This window comes from Salmo salar, chromosome 26 (genome assembly GCF_965601325.2).
Source record: "Salmo salar chromosome 26, fSalSal1, whole genome shotgun sequence".
Lineage (NCBI taxonomy): Eukaryota > Metazoa > Chordata > Actinopteri > Salmoniformes > Salmonidae > Salmo > Salmo salar.
This window is the reverse complement of record NC_138316.1, coordinates 25,455,368-25,480,787: the sequence shown is the minus strand read 5'-3', so window position 1 is coordinate 25,480,787 and position 25,420 is coordinate 25,455,368. Positions and strand designations below refer to the sequence as shown.

General features: G+C 41.9%; 2 protein-coding genes and 1 pseudogene across 2 annotated transcripts; all 3 read right to left on the bottom strand.

Annotated features, from left to right (window-relative positions):
- Positions 1–523: 523 nt before the first annotated feature.
- Positions 524–1,814, bottom strand: LOC123730763 (serum amyloid A-5 protein). The gene is made up of 4 exons (XM_082969553.1): positions 1,665–1,814; positions 1,441–1,546; positions 1,077–1,215; positions 524–870 (listed from the first exon to the last, which is right to left on the bottom strand). The coding sequence occupies exons 2-4, from the start codon at positions 1,526–1,528 to the stop codon at positions 732–734; spliced, it is 366 nt and encodes a 121-aa protein (XP_082825679.1). The 5' UTR covers positions 1,529–1,546; positions 1,665–1,814; the 3' UTR covers positions 524–731.
- A 15,548-nt stretch (positions 1,815–17,362) lies between these two features.
- On the bottom strand, positions 17,363–18,217 carry LOC145864239 (mitochondrial glutamate carrier 1-like; annotated as a pseudogene).
- Positions 18,218–19,359: 1,142 nt separating this feature from the next.
- Positions 19,360–20,555, bottom strand: saa5 (Serum amyloid A-5 protein). Its single transcript, NM_001146565.1, is given in 4 exon segments — positions 19,360–19,704; positions 19,911–20,049; positions 20,275–20,380; positions 20,499–20,555. Coding segments are annotated over 3 exon segments (366 nt in total). The 5' UTR covers positions 20,363–20,380; positions 20,499–20,555; the 3' UTR covers positions 19,360–19,565.
- Between the last annotated feature and the right edge of the window lie 4,865 nt (positions 20,556–25,420).

Below are 25,420 nucleotides of genomic sequence, written 5' to 3'. Positions count from 1 at the left end.
TATCCTCCTGGACCAGCTGTTCAAGCCTATATAGTACCTGCAGGCCTCCTTACTTCCCCTGCACCACTAATAACAGGATTCCCTGCTATATCGTTACACTCAACAAATTGACCTGGTGGATCAGTGGTCAATTAAACCAGCATCTACTGGTTGTAAGTGAGAAGGGGAGGACACGGTGTGTGTTGTGTTGGAGAGAGGGAGGGAGCTTAGGGATGGGCAGAGGCAAAGAATTGTTGTTGCACTCTCAAAGTTCACATCACCTCGTCATCTGCATTAATCTTAGCCTCTTGTCTCCTATGTTTTTCTCAGCTTCTTCTATGTCTATCCTATGAAAAACATGTACTATGTACAGCTACCCCACTGTCCAAAAGTCCCTCTTTCTAGTTGTAAAGGGCTGACCGGTTGCCAGTTGAAAGCTGGGGAAATGTCAACACCAGATCATTTGAGTGTACATTTCAGGATTTCAAAATGTCTTTCCAACCTTCCCAGTCGTATCATACTGAATACAGAAAGACATTCGGTCTCTGGTTGTGTAATCACTTTATTTTTGCAACACTTTTGAAATACATTGTATACTAAGTTTCAGTACCATGTACCTGTCTATTAGCAGAGCATTTGGGCAAAATAATTTTTGAGAATATGACATTTTTACCAAAAGCAGTAATTAAGTGCAATATATTTGTTTGGAATGTGGTCCTTCAGTTTGGCTAGTAACCTCCTTTTTTTTAGGTTCAGTAGTTCCTTGGGAGTCCATTTGGTCTGTAGCGGTTGGGGTCCCCTCCATTACGTCCCCAGCGGTTAGCCTCCTGGTCAGCTGCTGAGTCCTCATGTCCTCGACCACTGGAACCCTGAACCATCTCCCGGCCATTACTGAGAGAGGAGAAATATTACATAAGTAACTCGCCAACCACAGTAAACCATTAATGGTAAAATTGTCTTTCTGACCAGACATTTGTTTTTTTTACAAAAAGTGACATAAAGAACTAATTAGAGAAAGGACAAAGTTTTTATGAGATAATTTGATGACCAACTGAACCACATTATAAGCATCTCACAGATATTTGAGAATCACCCACCTGATGACTGCTGCTGCCCACCTGCCCCCTGGTCCTCTCCTGGCAGCATCATAGTTGCCCCGAGCGTGGAAGTACTTGTCTGAGTTTTTCCAGTTGGCGTCCTTCATGTCGCCATATGCACGCCACATGTCTTTAGCACCTGCAGGGTCAGGAGGACACAGATGTTGAGTTTGACACTTCCAAGGAACTTTACACATTTTCAAACCACTAGCCTCAAGAAATAACAATGACTTTAAAGGAGTCCTCAAATACAGTACATGTTGCTCTTGAATGATTTGTCGCTCTTGATAGATTTGTTGCTATTGGTTTATGTATCTATTTCTGTCAACAATAAAGAAACAATGATTAAAGTGTATAAACGGACCTCGAGCAGCTTCACCAGGGAAGCGGTACCACTGAGCTTGAGCTCCTACAACGAGGGTCAGAACAAGTCCAGCTAGAAGCAGCTTCATACTTGCAGATGCAACAAACTGAAGGAAACATGAGGGTGAGAGAGAGCATAGGCTACTATATGAATTGCTGACATATTTACAGATAATGTATTCAACTTAAACTGTGACTGCCTCATATAACAGATTCATCTCTTACCTTCCAGCTCCTTAGTTAGTTAGTCAGTCAGGCAGTTTGAACTCCCTTGTGTTTTGTGTTGGTTTGTGGTCTGCAGCTTGTCCTTATATTCCACTCAGACCAGGGAGGAGTTCTGTTTTCCAAAAGCTGGAATTCCCTAACTTCGTCCTCCCAAGCTATTACGATCAGAAGTGTCTGTCTGTACACAATATGAGGAATTTCCAGGTCATTATAAGATTAGAGGACCTGCTCTGAAGCCTTTGGCAATAAGGAGGATACTCCTCAATTGTGTAACTAGGCCTATTGCTTAAAAAAATCAAGGCATCAAAATGTGATGTGCCTGCATTAATAAGACTAATGGGGGCAATGCAGTTTGTTTATCTGCTTTTAATGTCGTAATTGTCATGATGGATGAGGTTCCAAAAGTTTGCCTCTCATCTAATATGAGAGAATGATTCCTTATGATATGATTCATTATCGACTACTATAGTAGGGTAGAATTCAGGTATTTAATAGACATAGACATGAAAGGCAATTTGCATGTCCACATCTTACAGATTGCACCTTTATCTTACGGGTTACACAATTACTGCTCCCCCTCACACCTATGCTGCTGTTCATTGATTATTGATTGCCATTACCATTAGTATCTATCTTTTTATCCTACTACAGGTCACTATTACTCTTGTTTACAAATCAAATAAAAAGGTATTGGTTGCATACACATATTTAGCAGATGTTATTGCAGGTGTAGCGAAATGCTTGTGTTATTAGCTCCAGCAGTGCAGTAATATCTAACAATTTACAACAATACACACAGATCTAAAAGTAAAAGAATGGAATTAAGAAATCTATAATAATTACAACAAGCAATGTCGGATATATATATATATATATATATATATATATATATATATATATATATATATATATATATATATATACACTTCAGTCTCCGACATTGCTTGTTGTAATTATTATATATTATATATGTGTGTGATGGGATGCATAGACAGACATTATGGACGGTATGTGGATAGAATATTTAGTATATCTGTAGAATACGTAGGATAGAATGGTATATATACAGCAATAGTAGAATGAGATGGCCTTAAATAGAATGCAGTATATAGTGTACATATGAAATTAGTAAAACAGTATGTTAACATTACTAAAGTAACCAGTGTTCCATTATTAAAGTAATCAGTGATTCCATGTCTATGTGCATTGGTTAGCAGCCTCTAAGGTGTAGGGTTGAGTAACCGAGTGGTAGCCGGCAAGTGACAATGACTAAGTTCAGGGAAGGGTACTGCGTGGAGGCCGGCAAGTGATGGCTATTTAAGTCTGATGGTCTTGAGATAGAAGCTGTTTTTCAGTCTCTCGGTCCCAGCTTTGATGCACCTGTACTGACCTTGCCTTCTGGATGATAGCAAGGTGAACAGGCTGAGGCTTGGGTGGTTGATGTCCTTGATTATCTTTTTGGTCTTCTTTTGACATCGGGTGCTCTAGAGGGCAGGCATTGTGCCCCCGGTGATGCATTGGGCAGACCGCAGCACCCTCTGGAGAGCCCTGCGGTTGCGGGTGGTGCAGTTGCCGTACCAGGCAGTGATACATCCCGACAGGATGCTCTCAATGGTGCATCTGTAAAAGTTTGTGTGGGTCTTAGGGGCCAAGCCGGGGAACTTGAAGCTTTTCACCTTCTCCACTGCACCACCGTCAATGTGGATTAGGGCGTGCTCCCTCTGCTATCGACATGTACAGTACCTTCAGAAAGTATTCACATCCATTGATTTTTCCACATTTTGTTGTGTTACAGCCTGAAATTAAAATGTTTTAATTGAGATGTTATGTCACTGGCCTAGACACATTACCCCATAATGTCAAAGTGGAATTTTGGTTTTAGAAACTTTTACAAATTAATAAAAATGAAAATCAGAAATGTCTTGAGTCAATAAGTATTCAATCCCTTTGTTATGGCAAGCCTACATGTGTTCAGGAGTAAAAATGTGCTTAACAAGTCACATAAGTTCCATGGACTCACTATGTGTGCAATAGTAGTGTTTAACATGATTTTTGACTACTTAATCTCTGTACCATACACATACAATTATCTGTAAGGTCTCTTAGTCAAGCAGTGAATTTCAAACAAAGATTCAATAACAAAGACCATGGAGGTTTTCCAATGCCTCACAAAGAAGGCATTAGAAAACCTAGTTAGCTTTTAGTCCTCAATTGCAAATCATTGTATTTTGGTGTAAAACACTGTCTCAGGGACTGCTTCAGAATCTCCCATAGGTGTTCAATTGGGTTGAGATCTGGTCACTGAAATAGCCATGGCATATGGTTTACATAATTTTCATATTCAGCCAACCAGATCAGTGACCACTCCTTCCCTGTGGACGGGGGCATTGTCATCCTACAGGGCATAGCCATGATAGCCAAAGTAATGGCATGCCCATTGCTTGATTAACTCAGGAACCCCACCTGTGTGGCAGCACCTGCTTTCAAAATACTTTGTATCCCTCCTTTACTCAAGTGTTTCCTTTATATTGGCAAATACCTGTACTTAAAACACACTTAAAATAGTACCTTCGTGTAGTGTTACCAAATATTAGAATTTTGAAAGGTAACAAAAAAAGGAAAAAATAAGTTTTTAACTAGTTTTAAACTTTTATGGCCAGTGCTATCATGATGACGTCATGTTGGTAGCATAATGACATATCAGTATGGAGAAAGCACAGCAAGGTTATGTGTTTTTATATTTGTTTTTATTTCTGTTCGTTTTTACATTAGTACTAGTTTCTATTTAGTTTAAGTTGTATGAAAATATACATATTTCATTTTTATATTATTTTGTTTCAGTTTTAGTGTTAAGAAGATAAAGCATTTGTGGGAGGCTAGAAGAAATATGGGTTGTAGAGTTTTTGTGTGTTTTTTGGGATGTCACAACTGGGGGGCAGTAATATATATATAAGGTGATGGGTCAGGTCATAGGTTAGGTTAGCCCTTCTCATGACTCCAATTTTACATTGGTGTCACATATACTCCCTCTCTGGCCTCTAGGTCATCAGGCTGCTGAGTATCCCACACACCTGTCACCATCGTCTCGCGCACCTGCGCCTCATGACACTCACCTGGACTCCATCACCTCCTTGATTATCTTCCCTATATCTGTCACTTCCCTTGGTTCTTTCTTCAGGTTTTATTGACTCTGTTTTCATGTCTGTGTGGTCATTGTTCCTTTTATTTATTAAAACACTCATGCCTTGAACTTGGTTAATGACTCTCAGCACACTCGTTACAATTGGAGTCATTCAATGTTCCTTTTCATTAGCTGAAGTTATTTGGTCAAGTGTGAAAACCTCTATCTAGAAATAATTGATCGGTGATTGCAATATGGTTTTGGAAACCTTGAACACTGAACTTATCCATAAATAACTTTACAAATATAAAAGATACACTGTTTTACCACAGATTTCCACTGAGGTGTTCTGTGTAACAACTTCAAGCCAACGTTTTTTGTTGTTCCCTCCTGAGTTTCCATTAGTTCAGGAAGTGCAATGCAAAACACCTCAGTGGGAATCTGTGTATTTGTAAAATAATTTTGGGGTGATATGAAAATAGAATTTCTGAGGTTTCCGAAACTGTATTGCACACGGTGATGATTAACAGTTACACAAAACATTGACCCCGCTGTTATTGTTCAAATGAGAACCCATGGCTGGATGGCCGTGGGTTCTCAAGAGCTAAGGTTAGGTTAGGTTTAAATTATGAAGTCAATCTCAATCTGACTTGGAATTAAAAGGAATAGTGTCCAGACTGGTGTAAAAAATAATCTAGCCATTTTTTTCCCCCTGTTAGCTAGTGAAAGTGATACTTAAGCTACACATTTTTTTTTATCTCCTGGATGCATTTACCTGCCAGATTCAGCAGCTTGAAACCCTCCCAAAAGCTTGAAAACCACATGAGACATTTGCCCAAAGTTTAGAAAAAAATACTAAAACCAAACATAGTTCATATGGACATATTACCAGTAATGTTTTGTTGGCAGTGAAAGCCAGCTGAGATGCCAGTTCTCCGTTCCTGACTAATAGAAACAGTTCTGACTGGAAATGAAACTTCGGAATTTCCTCAGCATCATTACTATGGTCCTGTCCAAAACAAACCGTAGCCCCAAATAGACAGTTGACATGATGAAATATAGACAGAGATGGGTGTGTTTTTCCCCATCTAATCAGGTTATGGTTATTAAATGTATTTGTTTGAAATCTATCATTAGATGGTTTCATTTCAGAGAGACTATCATATGTTGTTGCAAAATGCCATATATCGACCTCACTCACAGAGAAAACAGTAGTACGGCAAGGTTTTACAGTCAAATGTGACAAATATATATATATAAGAACTGTACAAATGATACATTGGTGATTATAGATATCGAACCCTAGATAAGATGATGTCATACACTAAGGGTAGGGTTGGGGAGTAACGGATTACATCTAACCCGTTACATGTAAAGGATTACAAAAAAACTGTACCTGTAATTCATTTCGTTAGCAGCAAAATGTCGTTAGCAGCAAAAATATTGTAATCAGATTACAGATACTTTTGAAAAACTAGATTATTACTTCGAGGATTACCTTTAAATTCAGAAAGAATTTTTGGCGAAAAAAAATCTTTGACACTTCGCTGTTCTCAATGACATTCAAATCAACCGTGAAAAAAGGCGCAAATTTAAGGTGGTTCCACACGAGCGAGTCTGACCACAAGTCAGAGACCAGTATGACGACACACCAAATGTGTTTGATGCATCGTGGGAAAAGAGCAGGAATAGGCTTTTTAGGCTACAGTTTGAAGTGATTGTGTTAGCTGTGTTGTTGGCTAGCTCCTCTGAATACTCAGTGTCCTGACGAGAGAGCTATGTCAAGGGAAATTGCGCATCATTAGCTTGTTGTTATGGATGTATCCAAATAAATGTCACTAGAAAACAGCTTAAACAAACGCAAATGACGCCAGTTTGCTTTTATTCTGTCTGCACTGTTTGATGTGACTAAGTTAGCCGTAGTTGGCTAGCTAGAAAGCAATGGATAAGAATGTTGCCAGTCCGTACTAAAAGTTCAATTTCCATACTAACGACTAGGTCCGTCCGTAGATACAGAAAAAAAGACTTAACGACGGAGTCGTGTCACTGGCAACCGAACCGATAGAATGAACGACCAGCCGGCTTGGGGAGCGTTCTTAGATTTGTGTTGAGATATATCTCGTGAAGGATGAAATAGTAAGAATAATTTCATCAAAATGACATTTATTTTTATTAAAATATGTTGGTAACCCGTTGAATAAAATTGATAATGCCCTCAAAGCTGGTGTTTAGAGGATATATTGGCACGGTTTGCCGGCCCTCGACTTCATCTTGGGCCTATCAACACCCGTTTCGAGGGCATTATCACTTAAATGAATACCTGCTCTTTCCGTGACTGGTAAAACTGACCAGGTAAAATATATGATCCCTCATTTGATGTCAGTTGTTAAATCCACTTCAATCAATGTAGATGAATACGAGGAAACCAGTTAAACAAGTATTTTTAAGCCTTGAGACAATTGAAAGAAGACAAAAGATTTAAGTGCCATTGAACAGGGTATGGCAGAAGGTGCCAGCCACACCGTTTTGTGTCAAGAACTACAACGCTGCTGGGGGGAGGACGGCTCACAGTAATGGCTGGAATGCAGTCAATGCGAACAACATACACTGCCCAAAAAAATAAAGGGAACACTAAAATAACACATCCTAGATCTGAATGAATGAAATAATCTTGATAAATACTTTTTTCTTTACATAGTTGAATGTGCTGACAACAAAATCACACAAAAATAATCAATGGAAATCCAATTCATCAACCCATGGAGGTCTGGATTTGGAGTCACACTCAAAATTAAAGTGGAAAACCACACTACAGGCTGATCCAACTTTGATGTAATGTCCTTAAAACAAGTCAAAATGAGGCTCAGTAGTGTGTGTGGCCTCCACGTGCCTGTATGACCTCCCTACAACGCCTGGGCATGCTCCTGATGAGGTGGCAGATGGTCTCCTGAGGGATCTCCTCCCAGACCTGGACTAAAGCATCCGCCAACTCCTGGACAGTCTGTGGTGCAACGTGGCGTTGGTGGATGGAGCGAGACATGATGTCCCAGATGTGCTCAATTGGATTCAGGTCTGGGGAACGGGCGGGCCAGTCCATAGCATCAATGCCTTCCTCTTGCAGGAACTGCTGACACACTCCAGCCACATGAGGTCTAGCATTGTCTTGCATTAGGAGGAATCCCAGGGCCAACCGCACCAGCATATGGTCTCACAAGGGGTCTGAGGATCTCATCTCGGTACCTAATGGCAGTCAGGCTACCTCTGGTGAGCACATGGAGGGCTGTGCGGCCCCCCAAAGAAATGCCACCCCACACCATGACTGACCCACCGCCAAACCGGTCATGCTGGAGGATGTTGCAGGCAGCAGAACGTTCTCCACGGCGTCTCCAGACTCTGTCACGTCTGTCACATGTGCTCAGTGTGAACCTGCTTTCATCTGTGAAGAGCACAGGGCGCCAGTGGCGAATTTGCCAATCTTGGTGTTCTCTGGCAAATGCCAAACGTCCTGCACGGTGTTGGGCTGTAAGTGTAACCGATGTGAAATGGCTCGTTAGTTAGCGGTGGTGCGCGCTAATAGCATTTCAATCAGTGACGTCACTCGCTCTGAGACTTGAAGTAGGGTTTCCCCTTGCGTTGCAAGGGCCGTAGCTTTTGTGGCGCGATGGGTAACGATGCTTCGTGGGTGTCAGTTGTTGATGTGTGCAAGGGTCCCTGGTTCGAGCCCAGGTTGGGGCGAAGAGAGGGACGGAACCTACACTGTTACATTGATGCTGTTGACCCGGATCATTGGTTGCTGCGGAAAAGGAGGAGGTCAAAGGGGGGGGTGAGTGTAACCGATGTGAAATGGCTCGTTAGTTAGCGGTGGTGCGCGCTAATAGCATTTCAATCAGTGACGTCACTCGCTCTGAGACTTGAAGTAGGGTTTCCCCTTGCGTTGCAAGGGCCGCGGCTTTTGTGGCGCGATGGGTAACGATGCTTCGTGGGGTGTCAGTTGTTGATGTGTGCAAGGGTCCCTGGTTCGAGCCCGGGTTGAGGCGAAGAGAGGGACGGAACCTACACTGTTACATAAGCACAACCCCCACCTGTGGACGTCGGGCCCTCATACCATCCTCATGGAGTCTGTTTCTGACCGTTTGAGCAGACACATGCACATTTGTGGCCTGCTGGAGGTCATTTTGCAGGGCTCTGGCAGTGCTCCTCCTTGCACAAAGGCGGAGGTAGCGGTCCCGCTGCTGGGTTGTTGCCCTCCTATGGCCTCCTCCACGTCTCCTGATGTACTGGCCTGTCTCCTGGTAGCGCCTCCATGCTCTGGACACTACGCTGACAGACACAGCAAACCTTCTTGCCACAGCTCGCATTGATGTGCCATCCTGGATGAGCTGCACTACCTGAGCCACTTGTGTGGGTTGTAGACTCCGTCTCATGCTACCACTAGAGTGAAAGCACCGCCAGCATTCAAAAGTGACCAAAACATCAGCCAGGAAGCATAGGAACTGAGAAGTGGACTGTGGTCACCACCTGCAAAACCACTCCTTTATTGGGGGTGTCTTGCTAATTGCCTATAATTTCCACCTGTTGTCTATTCCATTTGCACAACAGCATGTGAAATTTATTGTCAATCAGTGTTGCTTCCTAAGTGGACAGTTTGATTTCACAGAAGTGTGATTGACTTGGAGTTACATTGTGTTGTTTAAGTGTTCCCTTTATTTTTTTGAGCAGTGTATTTGGTACCATTCCATTTACTCCATTCCAGCCATTATTATGAGCCGTCCGCCCCTCATCAGTCTCCACTGGTGTACATAAACTAGATATCATTAGAATTCCTGTCTACTGATATGTCTGTGACATCAATATAAAAAATACATATTTACAAAATTATCAATAAAGTACTATATCTATATCTCAAATCTGCAGGATACAAACATTCCATTCCAGCTAAATAATTGATATATAGCGTTTTGCCACAAAACCTTTTTAATATACATCTCAAATCTTAATCTATAGCGAGGTTTCCATCCAATTTGCACCAGATTTTCATGTGAATATTCTCAAATCTGCATGAATAAAATCTGAGAATTTTCCCACCAGATACGTGTTTCCATCAGATAAACTTTTTGCAGATAAAATTCTGTGTATGATGACGTAGTGCACATAAAAAACTTTCTCGGTTAAATGCCATTGGTTTCCATTACATTTTCAACTGATGGTTTTGTTACAAAAAATATTGAGTTAATATAGCGAATGTGCCCACTCTGGTATTGGCACATGCACTCTAGCCAACAGCTCGTAGATACAGTGCGGGTATAGCCTACATCAGGGATGGGCAACTTATTAAATGATTGTGGGGGCCACAACAAATCAGAATGAGTTTATGGACATGAGCACGAGATTATTTTTAATTGTGAAATGGCAGCCAAGCACTGGTTGTTCATTTTGTCACTAGAATAAAACCCTCAATATTTTTGGGAAAGGAGCATCAAGCTCATCACTTTGCAATTTCACCATGCTGTGAAGTTCATCATAGTTTATTTCATCTGTAGCCTAATAAACTGTATGCTTTCCAAAGTCGGAGAGGGACGACCACTCATTTCATCTTGTGACTGCAAGATTACTTTATTAAATCAATATTTGCAATTAAAAGCCTTTCCGCCACCATTTCTCACATAATTCATTTTACAGACAAAAAGATCCCACCTTGTCCAGTATGAAAAGAAAAAAAATGTATGAAATGTATGCATTCACTACTGTAAGTTGCTCTGGATAAGAGCGTCTGCTAAATGACTAAAATGTAAATGTAAAAAATGTATTTAGTTCATTCAATATTTGGAAAGTTTACGACAAATCTGGTGTTCGCATCAGGACGGTCGTAAAAATTTTAAATCCGACATGTACTGAATTTTCTAGTCTAAAATGCCTTCTCCGTTTATTTCATAGTACCAGTAGATGTTTTAATGTTCTACCATCAGATAATATGGATATAATCGATCAGAAAGGGCCTGTTAAAACCAGGAGGGAAGAGTTAGAGTGAGAAGGAGAGGTTACCTGATGCATTCTGTCACTCCGCTGTAGGTGTCCTCCTGACTTCCCTGTGTCATGGTCTGAATTCTGGTCTTAATCACTGTAATACACATACTGTATCAATTGGCTTACGGCAGGCATAATCAAATCACATTTTATTTGTCACATGCGCCGAATACAACAGGTAGACCTTACCGTGAAATGCTTACTTACAAGCTAGGGGGCAGTATTGACACGGCCGGATAAAAAACGTACCCGATTTAATCTGGTTACTACTCCTGCCCAGTAACTAGAATATGCATATAATTATTGGCTTTGGATAGAAAACACCCTAAAGTTTCTAAAACTGTTTGAATGGTGTCTGTGAGTATAACAGAACTCATATGGCAGGCAAAAACCTGAGAAGATTCTGAACAGGAAGTGGCCTGTCTGACAAGTTGTTGTTCATCTTGGCTCTTTTTATTGAAGACTGAGGATCTTTGCTGTAACGTGACACTTCCTACGGCTCCCATAGGCTCTCAGAGCCCGGGAAAAAGCTGAATGATATCGAGGCAGCCCCAGGCTGAAACACATTATCGCATTTGGATAGTGGCTGGTCAGAGTACTCTGAGACTCAGGCTCGTGCACGAGGGCACAAGATGTTTTTATTTTCTCTCTCTTTGTACGTATACACGCTTTCCCGGTCTGAATATTATCGCTTTTTTACGAGAAAAATGGCATAAAAATTGATTTTAAACAGCGGTTGACATGCTTCGAAGTACGGTAATGGAATATTTAGAATTTTTTTGTCACGAAATGCGCCATGCTCGTCACCCTTATTTACCCTTTCGGATAGTGTCTTGAACGCACGAACAAAACGCCACTATTTTGATATAACAATGGATTATTTGGGACCAAACCAACATTTGTTATTGAAGTAGAAGTCCTGGGAGTGCATTCTGACGAAGAACACCAAAGGTAATAACATTTTTCTTATAGTAAATCTGACTTTGGTGAGTGCTAAACTTGCTGGGTGTCTAAATAGCTAGTCCTGTGATGCCGGGCTATCTACTGAGAATATTGCAAAATGTGCTTTCACCGAAAAGCTATTTTAAAATCGGACATATCGAGTGCATAGAGGAGTTCTGTATCTATAATTCTTAAAATAATTGTTAATGTTTTTGTGAACGTTTATCGTGAGTAATTTAGTAAATTCACCGGCAGTGTTCGGTGGGAATGCTAGTCACATGCTAGTCACATGCTAATGTAAAAAGCTGGTTTTTGATATAAATATGAACTTGATTGAACAAAACATGCATGTATTGTATAACATAATGTCCTAGGGTTGTCATCTGATGAAGATCATCAAAGGTTAGTGCTGCATTTAGCTGTGGTTTGGGTTTATGTGACATTATATGCTAGCTTGAAAAATGGGTGTCTGATTATTTCTGGCTGGGTACTCTGCTGACATAATCTAATGTTTTGCTTTCGTTGTAAAGCCTTTTTGAAATCGGACAGTGTGGTTAGATTAACGATTGTCTTGTCTTTAAAATGGTGTAAAATAGTCATATGTTTGAAAAATTGAAGTTTTTGCATTTTTGAGGTATTTGAATATCGCGCCACGGGATTACACTGGCTGTTGAGTAGGTGGGACGTCCCACCTAGCCCATAGAGGTTAACCAACAATGTAGTTTTAAGAAAAATAAGGGCCTTTCTATGCCACTGACTGGTATATAGGTCCTGGATGGCAGGAAGCTTGGCCCCAGTGATGTACTGGGCCGTACATACTACCCTCTGTAGCCCCTTGCGATCGGAGGCCGAGCAGTTGCCATACCAGGCGGTGATGCAACCATTCAGGATGCTCTCGATGGTGCAGCTGTAGATTTTTTGAGGATCTGAGGACCCATGCCAAATCTTTGGGGGAATAGGCATTGTCCTGCCCTCCTCACGACTGTCCTGGTGTGTTTGGACCATGATAGTGTGTTGGTGATGTGGACACCATGGAACTTGAAGTTCACAACCTGCTCCAGTACAGCCCCATTGATGAGAATGGGGACGTGCTCGGCCCTCCTTTTCCTGTAGTCCACGATCATCTCCTTTGTCTTGATCACATTGAGGGAGAGGTTGTTGTCCTGGCACCACACTACCAGGTCTCTGACCTCATTCCTATAGGCTGTCTCATTGTTGTCGGTGATCAGGCCTACCACCGCTGTGTCGTCTGCAAACTTAATGATGGCGTTGGAGTCGTGCTTGGCCACGCAGTCATGGGTGAGCAGGGAGTACAGGAGGGGACTAAGCACGCACCCCTGAGGGGCCCCCGTGTTAAGGATCAACATGGAAGATGTGTTGTTGCCTACCCTTACCACCTGGGGGTGGCTGGTGAGGAAGTCTAGGATCCAGTTGCAGAGGGAGGTGTTTAGTCCCAGGGTCCTTAGCTTAGTGATGAGCTTTGAGGGCATTATGGCTTTGAACACTGATCTGTAGTCAATGAACAGCATTCTCACGTAATTGTTCATTTTGAACAGGATGGAAAGGACAGTGTTGAGTGTAGTAGAGATTGCATCATCTGTGGATATGTTGGGGCAGTATGCAAATTGTAGTGGGTCTAGGGTTTCTGGGCTGATGGTGCCTTTCAAAGCACTTCATGGCTACAGACGTGAGTGCTATGGGTCAGTAGTCATTTAGGCAGGTTACCTTAGTGTTCTTGGGCACAGGCACTACGGTGGTCTGCTTGAAACATGTAGGTATTACAGACTCGGCCAGGGACAGGTTGAAAATGTCAGTGAAGACACTTGCCAGTAGGTCAGCGCATGCACGCAGTACACGTCCTGGTAATTCCTCTGGCCCTGCGGCCTTGTGAATGTTGACCTGTTTAAAGATTTTACTCATGGGCCTCCCGAGTGGCGCAGTGGTCTAAGGCACTGCATCACAGTGCTACATTCGTCACTACAGACCCAGGTTCAATCCTGGGCTGTATCAGAACTGGCCGTGATCAGGAGTCCCATAGGGCGGTGCACAATTGGTGCTGTTTCCTTCAACACATTGGTGCGGATGACTTCCGGGTTAAGCGAGCGGGTGTTAAGAAGCACGGTTTGGTGGGTCATGTTTCGGAGGATGCATGACTCGACCTTCGCCTTCCTATCCCGTTGGGGAGTTGCAGCGATGAGACAAGATTAAAATTGGGGAGAAAAAGGTTGTTCAAATTTTTTTCTAAAGGTCTTACTCACATCGACTGAGGCGAGCGTGATCACACAGTCGTCTGGAACAGCTTAGCTCAGTGCGGATGTTGCCTGCAATCCATGGCTTCTGGTTGGGGTATGTACGTACAGTCACTGTGGGACAACGTCATTGATGCACTTATTGTTGAAGCAGGTGACTGATGTGGTATACTCCTCAATGAAATCGGAACATATTCTAGTCTTTGCTAGCAAAATAGTCCTGTAGCTTAGCATCTGTGTCATCTGACTACCTCCATATTGAGTGAGTCACTGGTACTTCATGCTTTAGTTTTTGTTTATAAGCAGGAATCAGGAGGATATAATTATGGTCAGATTTGCCAAATGGAGGGCGAGGGAGAGCTTTGTACGCATCTTTGTGTTTGGAGTAAAGGTAGTCTAGAATTTCTTTCCTCTCTTCTTGCACATGTAACAGGTAAAACAGATTTTAGTTTTTCTGCATTAAAGTCCTCGGCCACTAGGGGCACCGCCTCTGGATGAGCATTTTGTTGTTTGCTTATGGCCTTATAGAGCTCGTTGAGTGCGGTCTTAGTGCCAGCATCGGTTTGTGGTGGTAAATAGACAGCTACGAAAAGTATAGATGAACACTCTCTTGGTAATTAGTGTAGTGTACAGCTTATCATGAGATACTCTACCTCAGGCAAGCAAAACCTCGAGACTTCCTTAATATTTGATTTTGCGCACCAGCTGTTATTGACAAATAGACACAGACCTCCACCCCTTGTCTTACCAGAGGCAGCTGTTCTGTCTTGCCGATGCATGGAAAAACCTTACAACTGTATATACACTCATACATGTCTACACACACACACAACTGTCCTTACCATCCACAGGTAAGCTGCATTGCTGTACGGAGATGTCCTTACCGTCTCCCGGGGTGAGGTGCATTGCTGTATGGGACCTCAACTCCACTGGGCCCCCAGGGACCCCAACTGCAGCCTTGAACATCAGCTTCCTCTGATCCTCTACATGTGTCATAACACACACAACATCATCAGTATCATAAGTGTGACATCATTAACCAGGGACAGAGAAGCAGGAATGCCTCAGGAGAAGTTGACAAACAAATTTAAATGTGGGGAGACACAGGAACACAATGAAGAGTCACAAATGTGGTCAAGCAATAAAATAACTATTGTACACAATAACAATGCTGTTGTTACTGGTTCTAACTGATCAGATCTCTGTGATCTGTTTGTGTTTGTTTGGCTGACAAGACATTGGTTAGTCATGAAACATTGACTGGGGAACATACATCCTCCTCTCTCCTTCTTCTACCCATTTACATTTAACATTTACATTTAAGTCATTTAGCAGACGCTCTTATCCAGAGCGACTTACAAATTGGTGCATTCACCTTATAATATCCAGTGGAACAACCACTTTACAATAGTGCATCTAAATCTTTTAAGGGGGGGTTAGAAGGATTACTTTATCCTATCCCAGGTATTCCTTGAAGAGGTGGGGTTTCAGGTGTCTCCGGAAGGTGGTGATTGACTCCGCTGTCCTGGCGTCGTGAGGGAGCTTGTTCCACCATTGGGGTGCCAGAGCAGCGAACAGTTTTGACTGGGCTGAGCGGGAACTGTGCTTCCTCAGAGGTAGGGAGGCGAGCAGGCCAGAGGTGGATGAACGGAGTGCCCTTGTTTGGGTGTAGGGCCTGATCAGAGCCTGAAGGTACGGAGGTGCCGTTCCCCTCACAGCTCCGTAGGCAAGCACCATGGTCTTGTAGCGGATGCGAGCTTCGACTGGAAGCCAGTGGAGAGAGCGGAGGAGCGGTGTGACGTGAGAGAACTCGGGAAGGTTGAACACCAGACGGGCTGCGGCGTTCTGGATGAGTTGTAGGGGTTTAATGGCACAGGCAGGGAGCCCAGCCAACAGCGAGTTGCAATAATCCAGACGGGAGATGACAAGTGCCTGGATTAGGACCTGCGCCGCTTCCTGTGTGAGGCAGGGTCATACTCTGCGAATGTTGTAGAGAGCATGAACCTACAGGATCGGGTCACCGCCTTGATGTGTGTGGAGAATGACAGGGTGTTGTCCAGGGTCACGCCAAGGCTCTTAGCACTCTGGGAGGAGGACACAAGGGAGTTGTCAACCGTGATGGCGAGATCATGGAACGGGAAGTCCTTCCCCGGGAGGAAGAGCAGCTCCGTCTTGCCGAGGTTCAGCTTGAGGTGGTGATCCGTCATCCACACTGATATGTCTGCCAGACATGCAGAGATGCGATTCGCCACCTGGTTGTCAGAAGGGGGAAAGGAGAAGATTAATTGTGTGTCATCGGCATAGCAATGATATGAGAGACCATGTGAGGATATGACAGAGCCAAGTGACTTGGTGTATAGCGAGAATAGGAGTGGGCCAAGAACAGAGCCCTGGGGGACACCAGTGGTGAGACCACGTGGTGCGGAGACAGATTCTCACCACGCCACCTGGTAGGAGCGACCTGTCAGGTAGGACGCAATCCAAGCGTGGACGGCGCCGGAGATGCCCAGCTCGGAGAGGGTGGAGAGGAGGATCTGACGGTTCACGATATCAAAGGCAGCAGATAGGTCTAGAAGGATGAGAGCAGAGGAGAGAGAGTTAGCTTTAGCAGTGCGGAGAGCCTCCGTGACACAGAGAATACCCAGGCAGACACACAACTATTGTGCATAATTACTGTTGAGCCACAAGATGGTAGTAGAAAGATGTCTGCGGCTGATACCCCAACTGATCTTACCTGACATGTACCAGCACCACAACCTACCAGCATCTCCCTCAGCAGGGTGAGCTTCTGACTGAGAGAGAGAACAAATGTCATCATTATTTTGGTTCAATTACTTTGCTAATTTCTCTGGATGGTCTGGTGCTATCTCAAGTGATTTCCATACATTAAACAAAATGCATACAACATAAAACTCTCTGTTTCTATACACATAGGACATAACAATAAACATGCATAAAACAATAAACATACCATTAGTGATACACATAAAGAAACATACATGCACACACTGACGCACTCACACAGTCTTAGAAACATGTTAATAATTCACCAGTTCACTAGCGCAGGTCACTCAATAATTTATCAGCCATGTTGTTGGTCCCCATGGAAGTGTTGAGGGACGCTAAAGATATGCCAGGTATGTCATGCGGATAATGCTGCAGGAGCTTATGGGATTGCTCCTATCATCCATGCTGTATGTTTACAAAATATTTATACCTCTAATGTATTACCACTAGATCCCAGCACATAGTGAAGATATTATTAGAATCCTATTTGTGATATGTATATCAAATCCAAACAAGAAGTCAGTTAAAGCTGATGTAGTATACACTACATCTTTCAAGTACATCTATTCAAAGAGATCAGAGTGGGCAAGAGGTTGGTGTACCAGTCAGTTACGACTGGTGTATGATTGTATTTGACAGGCAGGTATTTGAAAGAGGCCTCTGAGCACTACTCACCCATCCTTGGACAGGTGCTGTCTAAAGAATTCATTGGCAGCTAGTTCGATGGCCTTCTCTGGAGTGACCAGAGTCAGGTTTACAGCAGCACCTAATGGTCAAAGAAATAGAGAGACACAGAGTCATAAACAAAGAACATGCTCAAACCTGTGTGCACACACACACACACACACACGCATGAACACACGCAAACACAAACACACACAATTTTGTCCTACCTCTGTATATGCCAAAGTATCCCTCTGACCGGATGGTCTTGATAAGGCAATCTGACCTGTGTAGTGAACACAAAGGATTACTTTGCAAAGACCTCAGAGAATCAACCAGAGGTATGCAGATACTACAAGCAAACTGCAAGTTTTAAAATTTCTAAATGAGACTGGTTAAAAGTGTGTGTTGAACAGCATTGTGGAGAGACGGGGACCATTTTGCTGGTTCTGGAGACGGGTCTTGGCTCTTGGTCAATAGGAAATACACATGTCACACCTATCAGTCCAGCAATTCCCCCATTGATCAATTTGGCAGGTAAACTGAGAGAAAGAGAAAGAGAGAAGGGTGAGAAGGGATCGAAAAGGTGACAATGACCAATCAATAACAAAAGTTAAAAACAAGAATGAGAGAGCGGGAAAATGGTGGCGGAATTAGTTCAAGACTCAAACTAGAACATCAATTAAAAAATGTGCTAAAATCCTCTCAGATTCTTCTGTTTCCATCAATATCCTTATCCGCACTTACCTGATCTGCTTGTCTGCCATCTATCTGAGACACAGTTACTCTGGCAGTTTCTCTGTCAGTGTATCTGTAAACGTGATCTGCACCTCCGTGTTTAAGGAAAACAATGGATTAGTGGAAGATGGATGGAGAATACCTCGGACAACCAGCCAATGTTCAACCATCAGTTTTAGTCAGTCAGTCAAGTTATTGGCCAGCTGTGGAGGAGAACTGGAAAAGAACAGAGTACAAATCCATATCAGAACAGTAGTCTGACACTCAGTTAAAGCTTTGAGACACACCTGTGCATGGAAAGTACTTGGCTTATCCCTGGGCATAGTAGCATTTACCTCAATGTTGTGTTGGCTGGTTACCTGAAATGAAGAGTGTTCATTCATTGAGCCCTGCTTTCAGAAGAATATGATTGTACAGCCACCCTCCTTCTGGACCAATCACATCAAACCTTCCCCTCCACCCCTCCCTCAACCCTAATTCTAACCCCAACTCTTCTATTTCCTCTGCTCCTACTCCTCCCAAATCTCTCCTGATTTGTGTGTGTGTGCATTGTATTTGAATGGAGCAAGAGAAAGCAGAGAAAGAGAGAGGGAGATGGGACATCCAATACTGTGAATAGAGATATGGGTGTATATCTGTCAGCTCACAGCACTCCTCTCTTTGCAGGCATGTAACAATATATATTTGACCGAATATTTCGCTTTGTTGTCTTTATAAAAGGATCTACTGTGCTGTGATGTGCTGTCTGTCTGTGTGTGTGTGGTGGATCAGTGGTCGATTAAACCAGCATCTATTGGTTGTAAGTGAGAAGGGGAGGACACGGTGTGTGTTGTGTTGGAGAGAGGGAGGGAGCTTAGGGATGGGCAGAGGCAAAGAATTGTTGTTGCACTCTCAAAGTTCACATCACCTCGTCATCTGCATTAATCTTAGCCTCTTGTCTCCTATGTTTTTTTCAGCTTCTTCTATGTCTATCCTATGAAAAACATGTACTATGTACAGCTACCCCACTGTCCAAAAGTCCCTCTTTCTAGTTGTAAAGGGCTGACCGGTTGCCAGTTGAAAGCTGGGAAAATGTCAACACCAGATCATTTGAGTGTACATTTCAGGATTTCAAAATGTCTTTCCAACCTTCCCAGTCGTATCATACTGAATACAGAAAGACATTCGGTCTCTGGTTGTGTAATCACTTTATTTTTGCAACACTTTTGAAATACATTGTATACTAAGTTTCAGTACCATGTACCTGTCTATTAGCAGAGCATTTGGGCAAAATAATTTTTGAGAATATGACATTTTTATCAAAAGCAGTAATTAAGTGCAATATATTTGTTTGGAATGTGGTCCTTCAGTTTGGCTAGTAACCTCCTTTTTTTAGGTTCAGTAGTTCCTTGGGAGTCCATTTGGTCTGTAGCGGTTGGGGTCCCCTCCATTACGTCCCCAGCGGTTAGCCTCCTGGTCAGCTGCTGAGTCCTCATGTCCTCGACCACTGGAACCCTGAACCATCTCCCGGCCATTACTGAGAGAGGAGAAATATTACATAAGTAACTCGCCAACCACAGTAAACCAATAATGGTAAAATTGTCTTTCTGACCAGACATTTGTTTTTTTTACAAAAAGTGGCATAAAGAACTAATTAGAGAAAGGACAAAGTTTTTATGAGATAATTTGATGACCAACTGAACCACATTATAAGCATCTCACAGATATTTGAGAATCACCCACCTGATGACTGCTGCTGCCCACCTGCCCCCTGGTCCTCTCCTGGCAGCATCATAGTTGCCCCGAGCGTGGAAGTACTTGTCTGAGTTTTTCCAGTTGGCGTCCTTCATGTCGCCATATGCACGCCACATGTCTTTAGCACCTGCAGGGTCAGGAGGACACAGATGTTGAGTTTGACACTTCCAAGGAACTTTACACATTTTCAAACCACTAGCCTCAAGAAATAACAATGACTTTAAAGGAGTCCTCAAATACAGTACATGTTGCTCTTGAATGATTTGTCGCTCTTGATAGATTTGTTGCTATTGGTTTATGTATCTATTTCTGTCAACAATAAAGAAACAATGATTAAAGTTTATAAACGGACCTCGAGCAGCTTCACCAGGGAAGCGGTACCACTGAGCTTGAGCTCCTACAACGAGGGTCAGAACAAGTCCAGCTAGAAGCAGCTTCATACTTGCAGATGCAACAAACTGAAGGAAACATGAGGGTGAGAGAGAGCATAGGCTACTATATGAATTGCTGACATATTTACAGATAATGTATTCAACTTAAACTGTGACTGCCTCATATAACAGATTCATCTCTTACCTTCCAGCTCCTTAGTTAGTTAGTCAGTCAGGCAGTTTGAACTCCCTTGTGTTTTGTGTTGGTTTGTGGTCTGCAGCTTGTCCTTATATTCCACTCAGACCAGGGAGGAGTTCTGTTTTCCAAAAGCTGGAATTCCCTAACTTCGTCCTCCCAAGCTATTACGATCAGAAGTGTCTGTCTGTACACAATATGAGGAATTTCCAGGTCATTATAAGATTAGAGGACCTGCTCTGAAGCCTTTGGCAATAAGGAGGATACTCCTCAATTGTGTAACTAGGCCTATTGCTTAAAAAAATCACGGCATCAAAATGTGATGTGTCTGCATTAATAAGACTAATGGGGGCAATGCAGTTTGTTTATCTGCTTTTAATGTCGTAATTGTCATGATGGATGAGGTTCCAAAAGTTTGCCTCTCATCTAATATGAGAGAATGATTCCTTATGATATGATTCATTATCGACTACTATAGTAGGGTAGAATACAGGTATTTGATAGACATAGACATGAAAGGCAATTTGCATGTCCACATCTTACAGATTGCACCTTTATCTTACGGGTTACACAATTACTGCTCCCCCTCACACCTATGCTGCTGTTCATTGATTATTGATTGCCATTACCATTAGTATCTATCTTTTTATCCTACTACAGGTCACTATTACTCTTGTTTACAAATCAAATAAAAAGGTATTGGTTGCATACACATATTTAGCAGATGTTATTGCAGGTGTAGCGAAATGCTTGTGTTATTACCTCCAGCAGTGCAGTAATATCTAACAATTTACAACAATACACACAGATCTAAAAGTAAAAGAATGGAATTAAGAAATCTATAATAATTACAACAAGCAATGTCGGATATATATATATATATATATATATATATATATATATATATATATATATATATATATATATATATATATATATATATATATACACTTCTGTCTCCGACATTGCTTGTTGTAATTATTATATATTATATATGTGTGTGATGGGATGCATAGACATTATGGACGGTATGTGGATAGAATATTTAGTATATCTGTAGAATACGTAGGATAGAATGGTATATATACAGCAATAGTAGAATGAGATGGCCTTAAATAGAATGCAGTATATACTGTACATATGAAATTAGTAAAACAGTATGTTAACATTACTAAAGTGACCAGTGTTCCATTATTAAAGTAATCAGTGATTCCATGTCTATGTGCATTGGTTAGCAGCCTCTAAGGTGTAGGGTTGAGTAACCGAGTGGTAGCCGGCAAGTGACAATGACTAAGTTCAGGGAAGGGTACTGCGTGGAGGCCGGCAAGTGATGGCTATTTAAGTCTGATGGTCTTGAGATAGAAGCTGTTTTTCAGTCTCTCGGTCCCAGCTTTGATGCACCTGTACTGACCTTGCCTTCTGGATGATAGCAAGGTGAACAGGCTGAGGCTTGGGTGGTTGATGTCCTTGATTATCTTTTTGGTCTTCTTTTGACATCGGGTGCTCTAGAGGGCAGGCATTGTGCCCCTGGTGATGCATTGGGCAGACCGCAGCACCCTCTGGAGAGCCCTGCGGTTGCGGGTGGTGCAGTTGCCGTACCAGGCAGTGATACATCCCGACAGGATGCTCTCAATGGTGCATCTGTAAAACTTTGTGTGGGTCTTAGGGGCCAAGCCGGGGAACTTGAAGCTTTTCACCTTCTCCACTGCACCACCGTCAATGTGGATTAGGGCGTGCTCCCTCTGCTATCGACATGTACAGTACCTTCAGAAAGTATTCACATCCATTGATTTTTCCACATTTTGTTGTGTTACAGCCTGAAATTAAAATGTTTTAATTGAGATGTTATGTCACTGGCCTAGACACATTACCCCATAATGTCAAAGTGGAATTTTGGTTTTAGAAACTTTTACAAATTAATAAAAATGAAAATCAGAAATGTCTTGAGTCAATAAGTATTCAATCCCTTTGTTATGGCAAGCCTACATGTGTTCAGGAGTAAAAATGTGCTTAACAAGTCACATAAGTTCCATGGACTCACTATGTGTGCAATAGTAGTGTTTAACATGATTTTTGACTACTTAATCTCTGTACCATACACATACAATTATCTGTAAGGTCTCTTAGTCAAGCAGTGAATTTCAAACAAAGATTCAATAACAAAGACCATGGAGGTTTTCCAATGCCTCACAAAGAAGGCATTAGAAAACCTAGTTAGCTTTTAGTCCTCAATTGCAAATCATTGTATTTTGGTGTAAAACACTGTCTCAGGGACTGCTTCAGAATCTCCCATAGGTGTTCAATTGGGTTGAGATCTGCTCACTGAAATAGCCATGGCATATGGTTTACATAATTTTCATATTCAGCCAACCAGATCAGTGACCACTCCTTCCCTGTGGACGGGGGCATTGTCATCCTACAGGGCATAGCCATGATAGCCAAAGTAATGGCATGCCCATTGCTTGATTAACTCAGGAACCCCACCTGTGTGGCAGCACCTGCTTTCAAAATACTTTGTATCCCTCCTTTACTCAAGTGTTTCCTTTATATTGGCAAATGCCTGTACTTAAAACACACTTAAAATAGTACCTTCGTGTAGTGTTACCAAATATTAGAATTTTGAAAGGTAACAAAAAAAGGAAAAAATAAGTTTTTAACTAGTTTTAAACTTTTATGGCCAGTGCTATCATGATGACGTCATGTTGGTAGCATAATGACATATCAGTATGGAGAAAGCACAGCAAGGTTATGTGTTTTTATATTTGTTTTTATTTCTGTTCGTTTTTACATTAGTACTAGTTTCTATTTAGTTTAAGTTGTATGAAAATATACATATTTCATTTTTATATTATTTTGTTTCAGTTTTAGTGTTAAGAAGATAAAGCATTTGTGGGAGGCTAGAAGAAATATGGGTTGTAGAGTTTTTGTGTGTTTTTTGGGATGTCACAACTGGGGGGCAGTAATATATATATATAAGGTGATGGGTCAGGTCATAGGTTAGGTTAGCCCTTCTCATGACTCCAATTTTACATTGGTGTCACATATACTCCCTCTCTGGCCTCTAGGTCATCAGGCTGCTGAGTATCCCACACACCTGTCACCATCGTCTCGCGCACCTGCGCCTCATGACACTCACCTGGACTCCATCACCTCCTTGATTATCTTCCCTATATCTGTCACTTCCCTTGGTTCTTTCTTCAGGTTTTATTGACTCTGTTTTCATGTCTGTGTGGTCATTGTTCCTTTTATTTATTAAAACACTCATGCCTTGAACTTGGTTAATGACTCTCAGCACACTCGTTACAATTGGAGTCATTCAATGTTCCTTTTCATTAGCTGAAGTTATTTGGTCAAGTGTGAAACCCTCTATCTAGAAATAATTGATCGGTGATTGCAATATGGTTTTGGAAACCTTGAACACTGAACTTATCCATAAATAACTTTACAAATATAAAAGATACACTGTTTTACCACAGATTTCCACTGAGGTGTTCTGTGTAACAACTTCAAGCCAACGTTTTTTGTTGTTCCCTCCTGAGTTTCCATTAGTTCAGGAAGTGCAATGCAAAACACCTCAGTGGGAATCTGTGTATTTGTAAAATAATTTTGGGGTGATATGAAAATAGAATTTCTGAGGTTTCCGAAACTGTATTGCACACGGTGATGATTAACAGTTACACAAAACATTGACCCCGCTGTTATTGTTCAAATGAGAACCCATGGCTGGATGGCCGTGGGTTCTCAAGAGCTAAGGTTAGGTTAGGTTTAAATTATGAAGTCAATCTCAATCTGACTTGGAATTAAAAGGAATAGTGTCCAGACTGGTGTAAAAAATAATCTAGCCATTTTTTTCCCCCTGTTAGCTAGTGAAAGTGATACTTAAGCTACACATTTTTTTTTATCTCCTGGATGCATTTACCTGCCAGATTCAGCAGCTTGAAACCCTCCCAAAAGCTTGAAAACCACATGAGACATTTGCCCAAAGTTTAGAAAAAAATACTAAAACCAAACATAGTTCATATGGACATATTACCAGTAATGTTTTGTTGGCAGTGAAAGCCAGCTGAGATGCCAGTTCTCCGTTCCTGACTAATAGAAACAGTTCTGACTGGAAATGAAACTTCGGAATTTCCTCAGCATCATTACTATGGTCCTGTCCAAAACAAACCGTAGCCCCAAATAGACAGTTGACATGATGAAATATAGACAGAGATGGGTGTGTTTTTCCCCATCTAATCAGGTTATGGTTATTAAATGTATTTGTTTGAAATCTATCATTAGATGGTTTCATTTCAGAGAGACTATCATATGTTGTTGCAAAATGCCATATATCGACCTCACTCACAGAGAAAACAGTAGTACGGCAAGGTTTTACAGTCAAATGTGACAAATATATATATATAAGAACTGTACAAATGATACATTGGTGATTATAGATATCGAACCCTAGATAAGATGATGTCATACACTAAGGGTAGGGTTGGGGAGTAACGGATTACATCTAACCCGTTACATGTAAAGGATTACAAAAAAACTGTACCTGTAATTCATTTCGTTAGCAGCAAAAATATTGTAATCAGATTACAGATACTTTTGAAAAACTAGATTATTACTTCGAGGATTACCTTTAAATTCAGAAAGGATTTTTGGCGAAAAAAAATCTTTGACACTTCGCTGTTCTCAATGACATTCAAATCAACCGTGAAAAAAGGCGCAAATTTAAGGTGGTTCCACACGAGCGAGTCTGACCACAAGTCAGAGACCAGTATGACGACACACCAAATGTGTTTGATGCATCGTGGGAAAAGAGCAGGAATAGGCTTTTTAGGCTACAGTTTGAAGTGATTGTGTTAGCTGTGTTGTTGGCTAGCTCCTCTGAATACTCAGTGTCCTGACGAGAGAGCTATGTCAGGGGAAATTGCGCATCATTA

Coding starts and splice junctions, on each gene's coding strand:
- LOC123730763 (XM_082969553.1), bottom strand. CDS start 1,528: ATGAAGCTGCTTCTAGCTGGACTTGTTCTGACCCTCGTTGTAGGAGCT. Junction 1,216..1,440: donor CCCTGGTGAAGCTGCTCGAG/GTCCGTTTATAC, acceptor CTGACCCTGCAG/GTGCTAAAGACATGTGGCGT. Junction 871..1,076: donor TGGGCAGCAGCAGTCATCAG/GTGGGTGATTCT, acceptor CTCCTCTCTCAG/TAATGGCCGGGAGATGGTTC.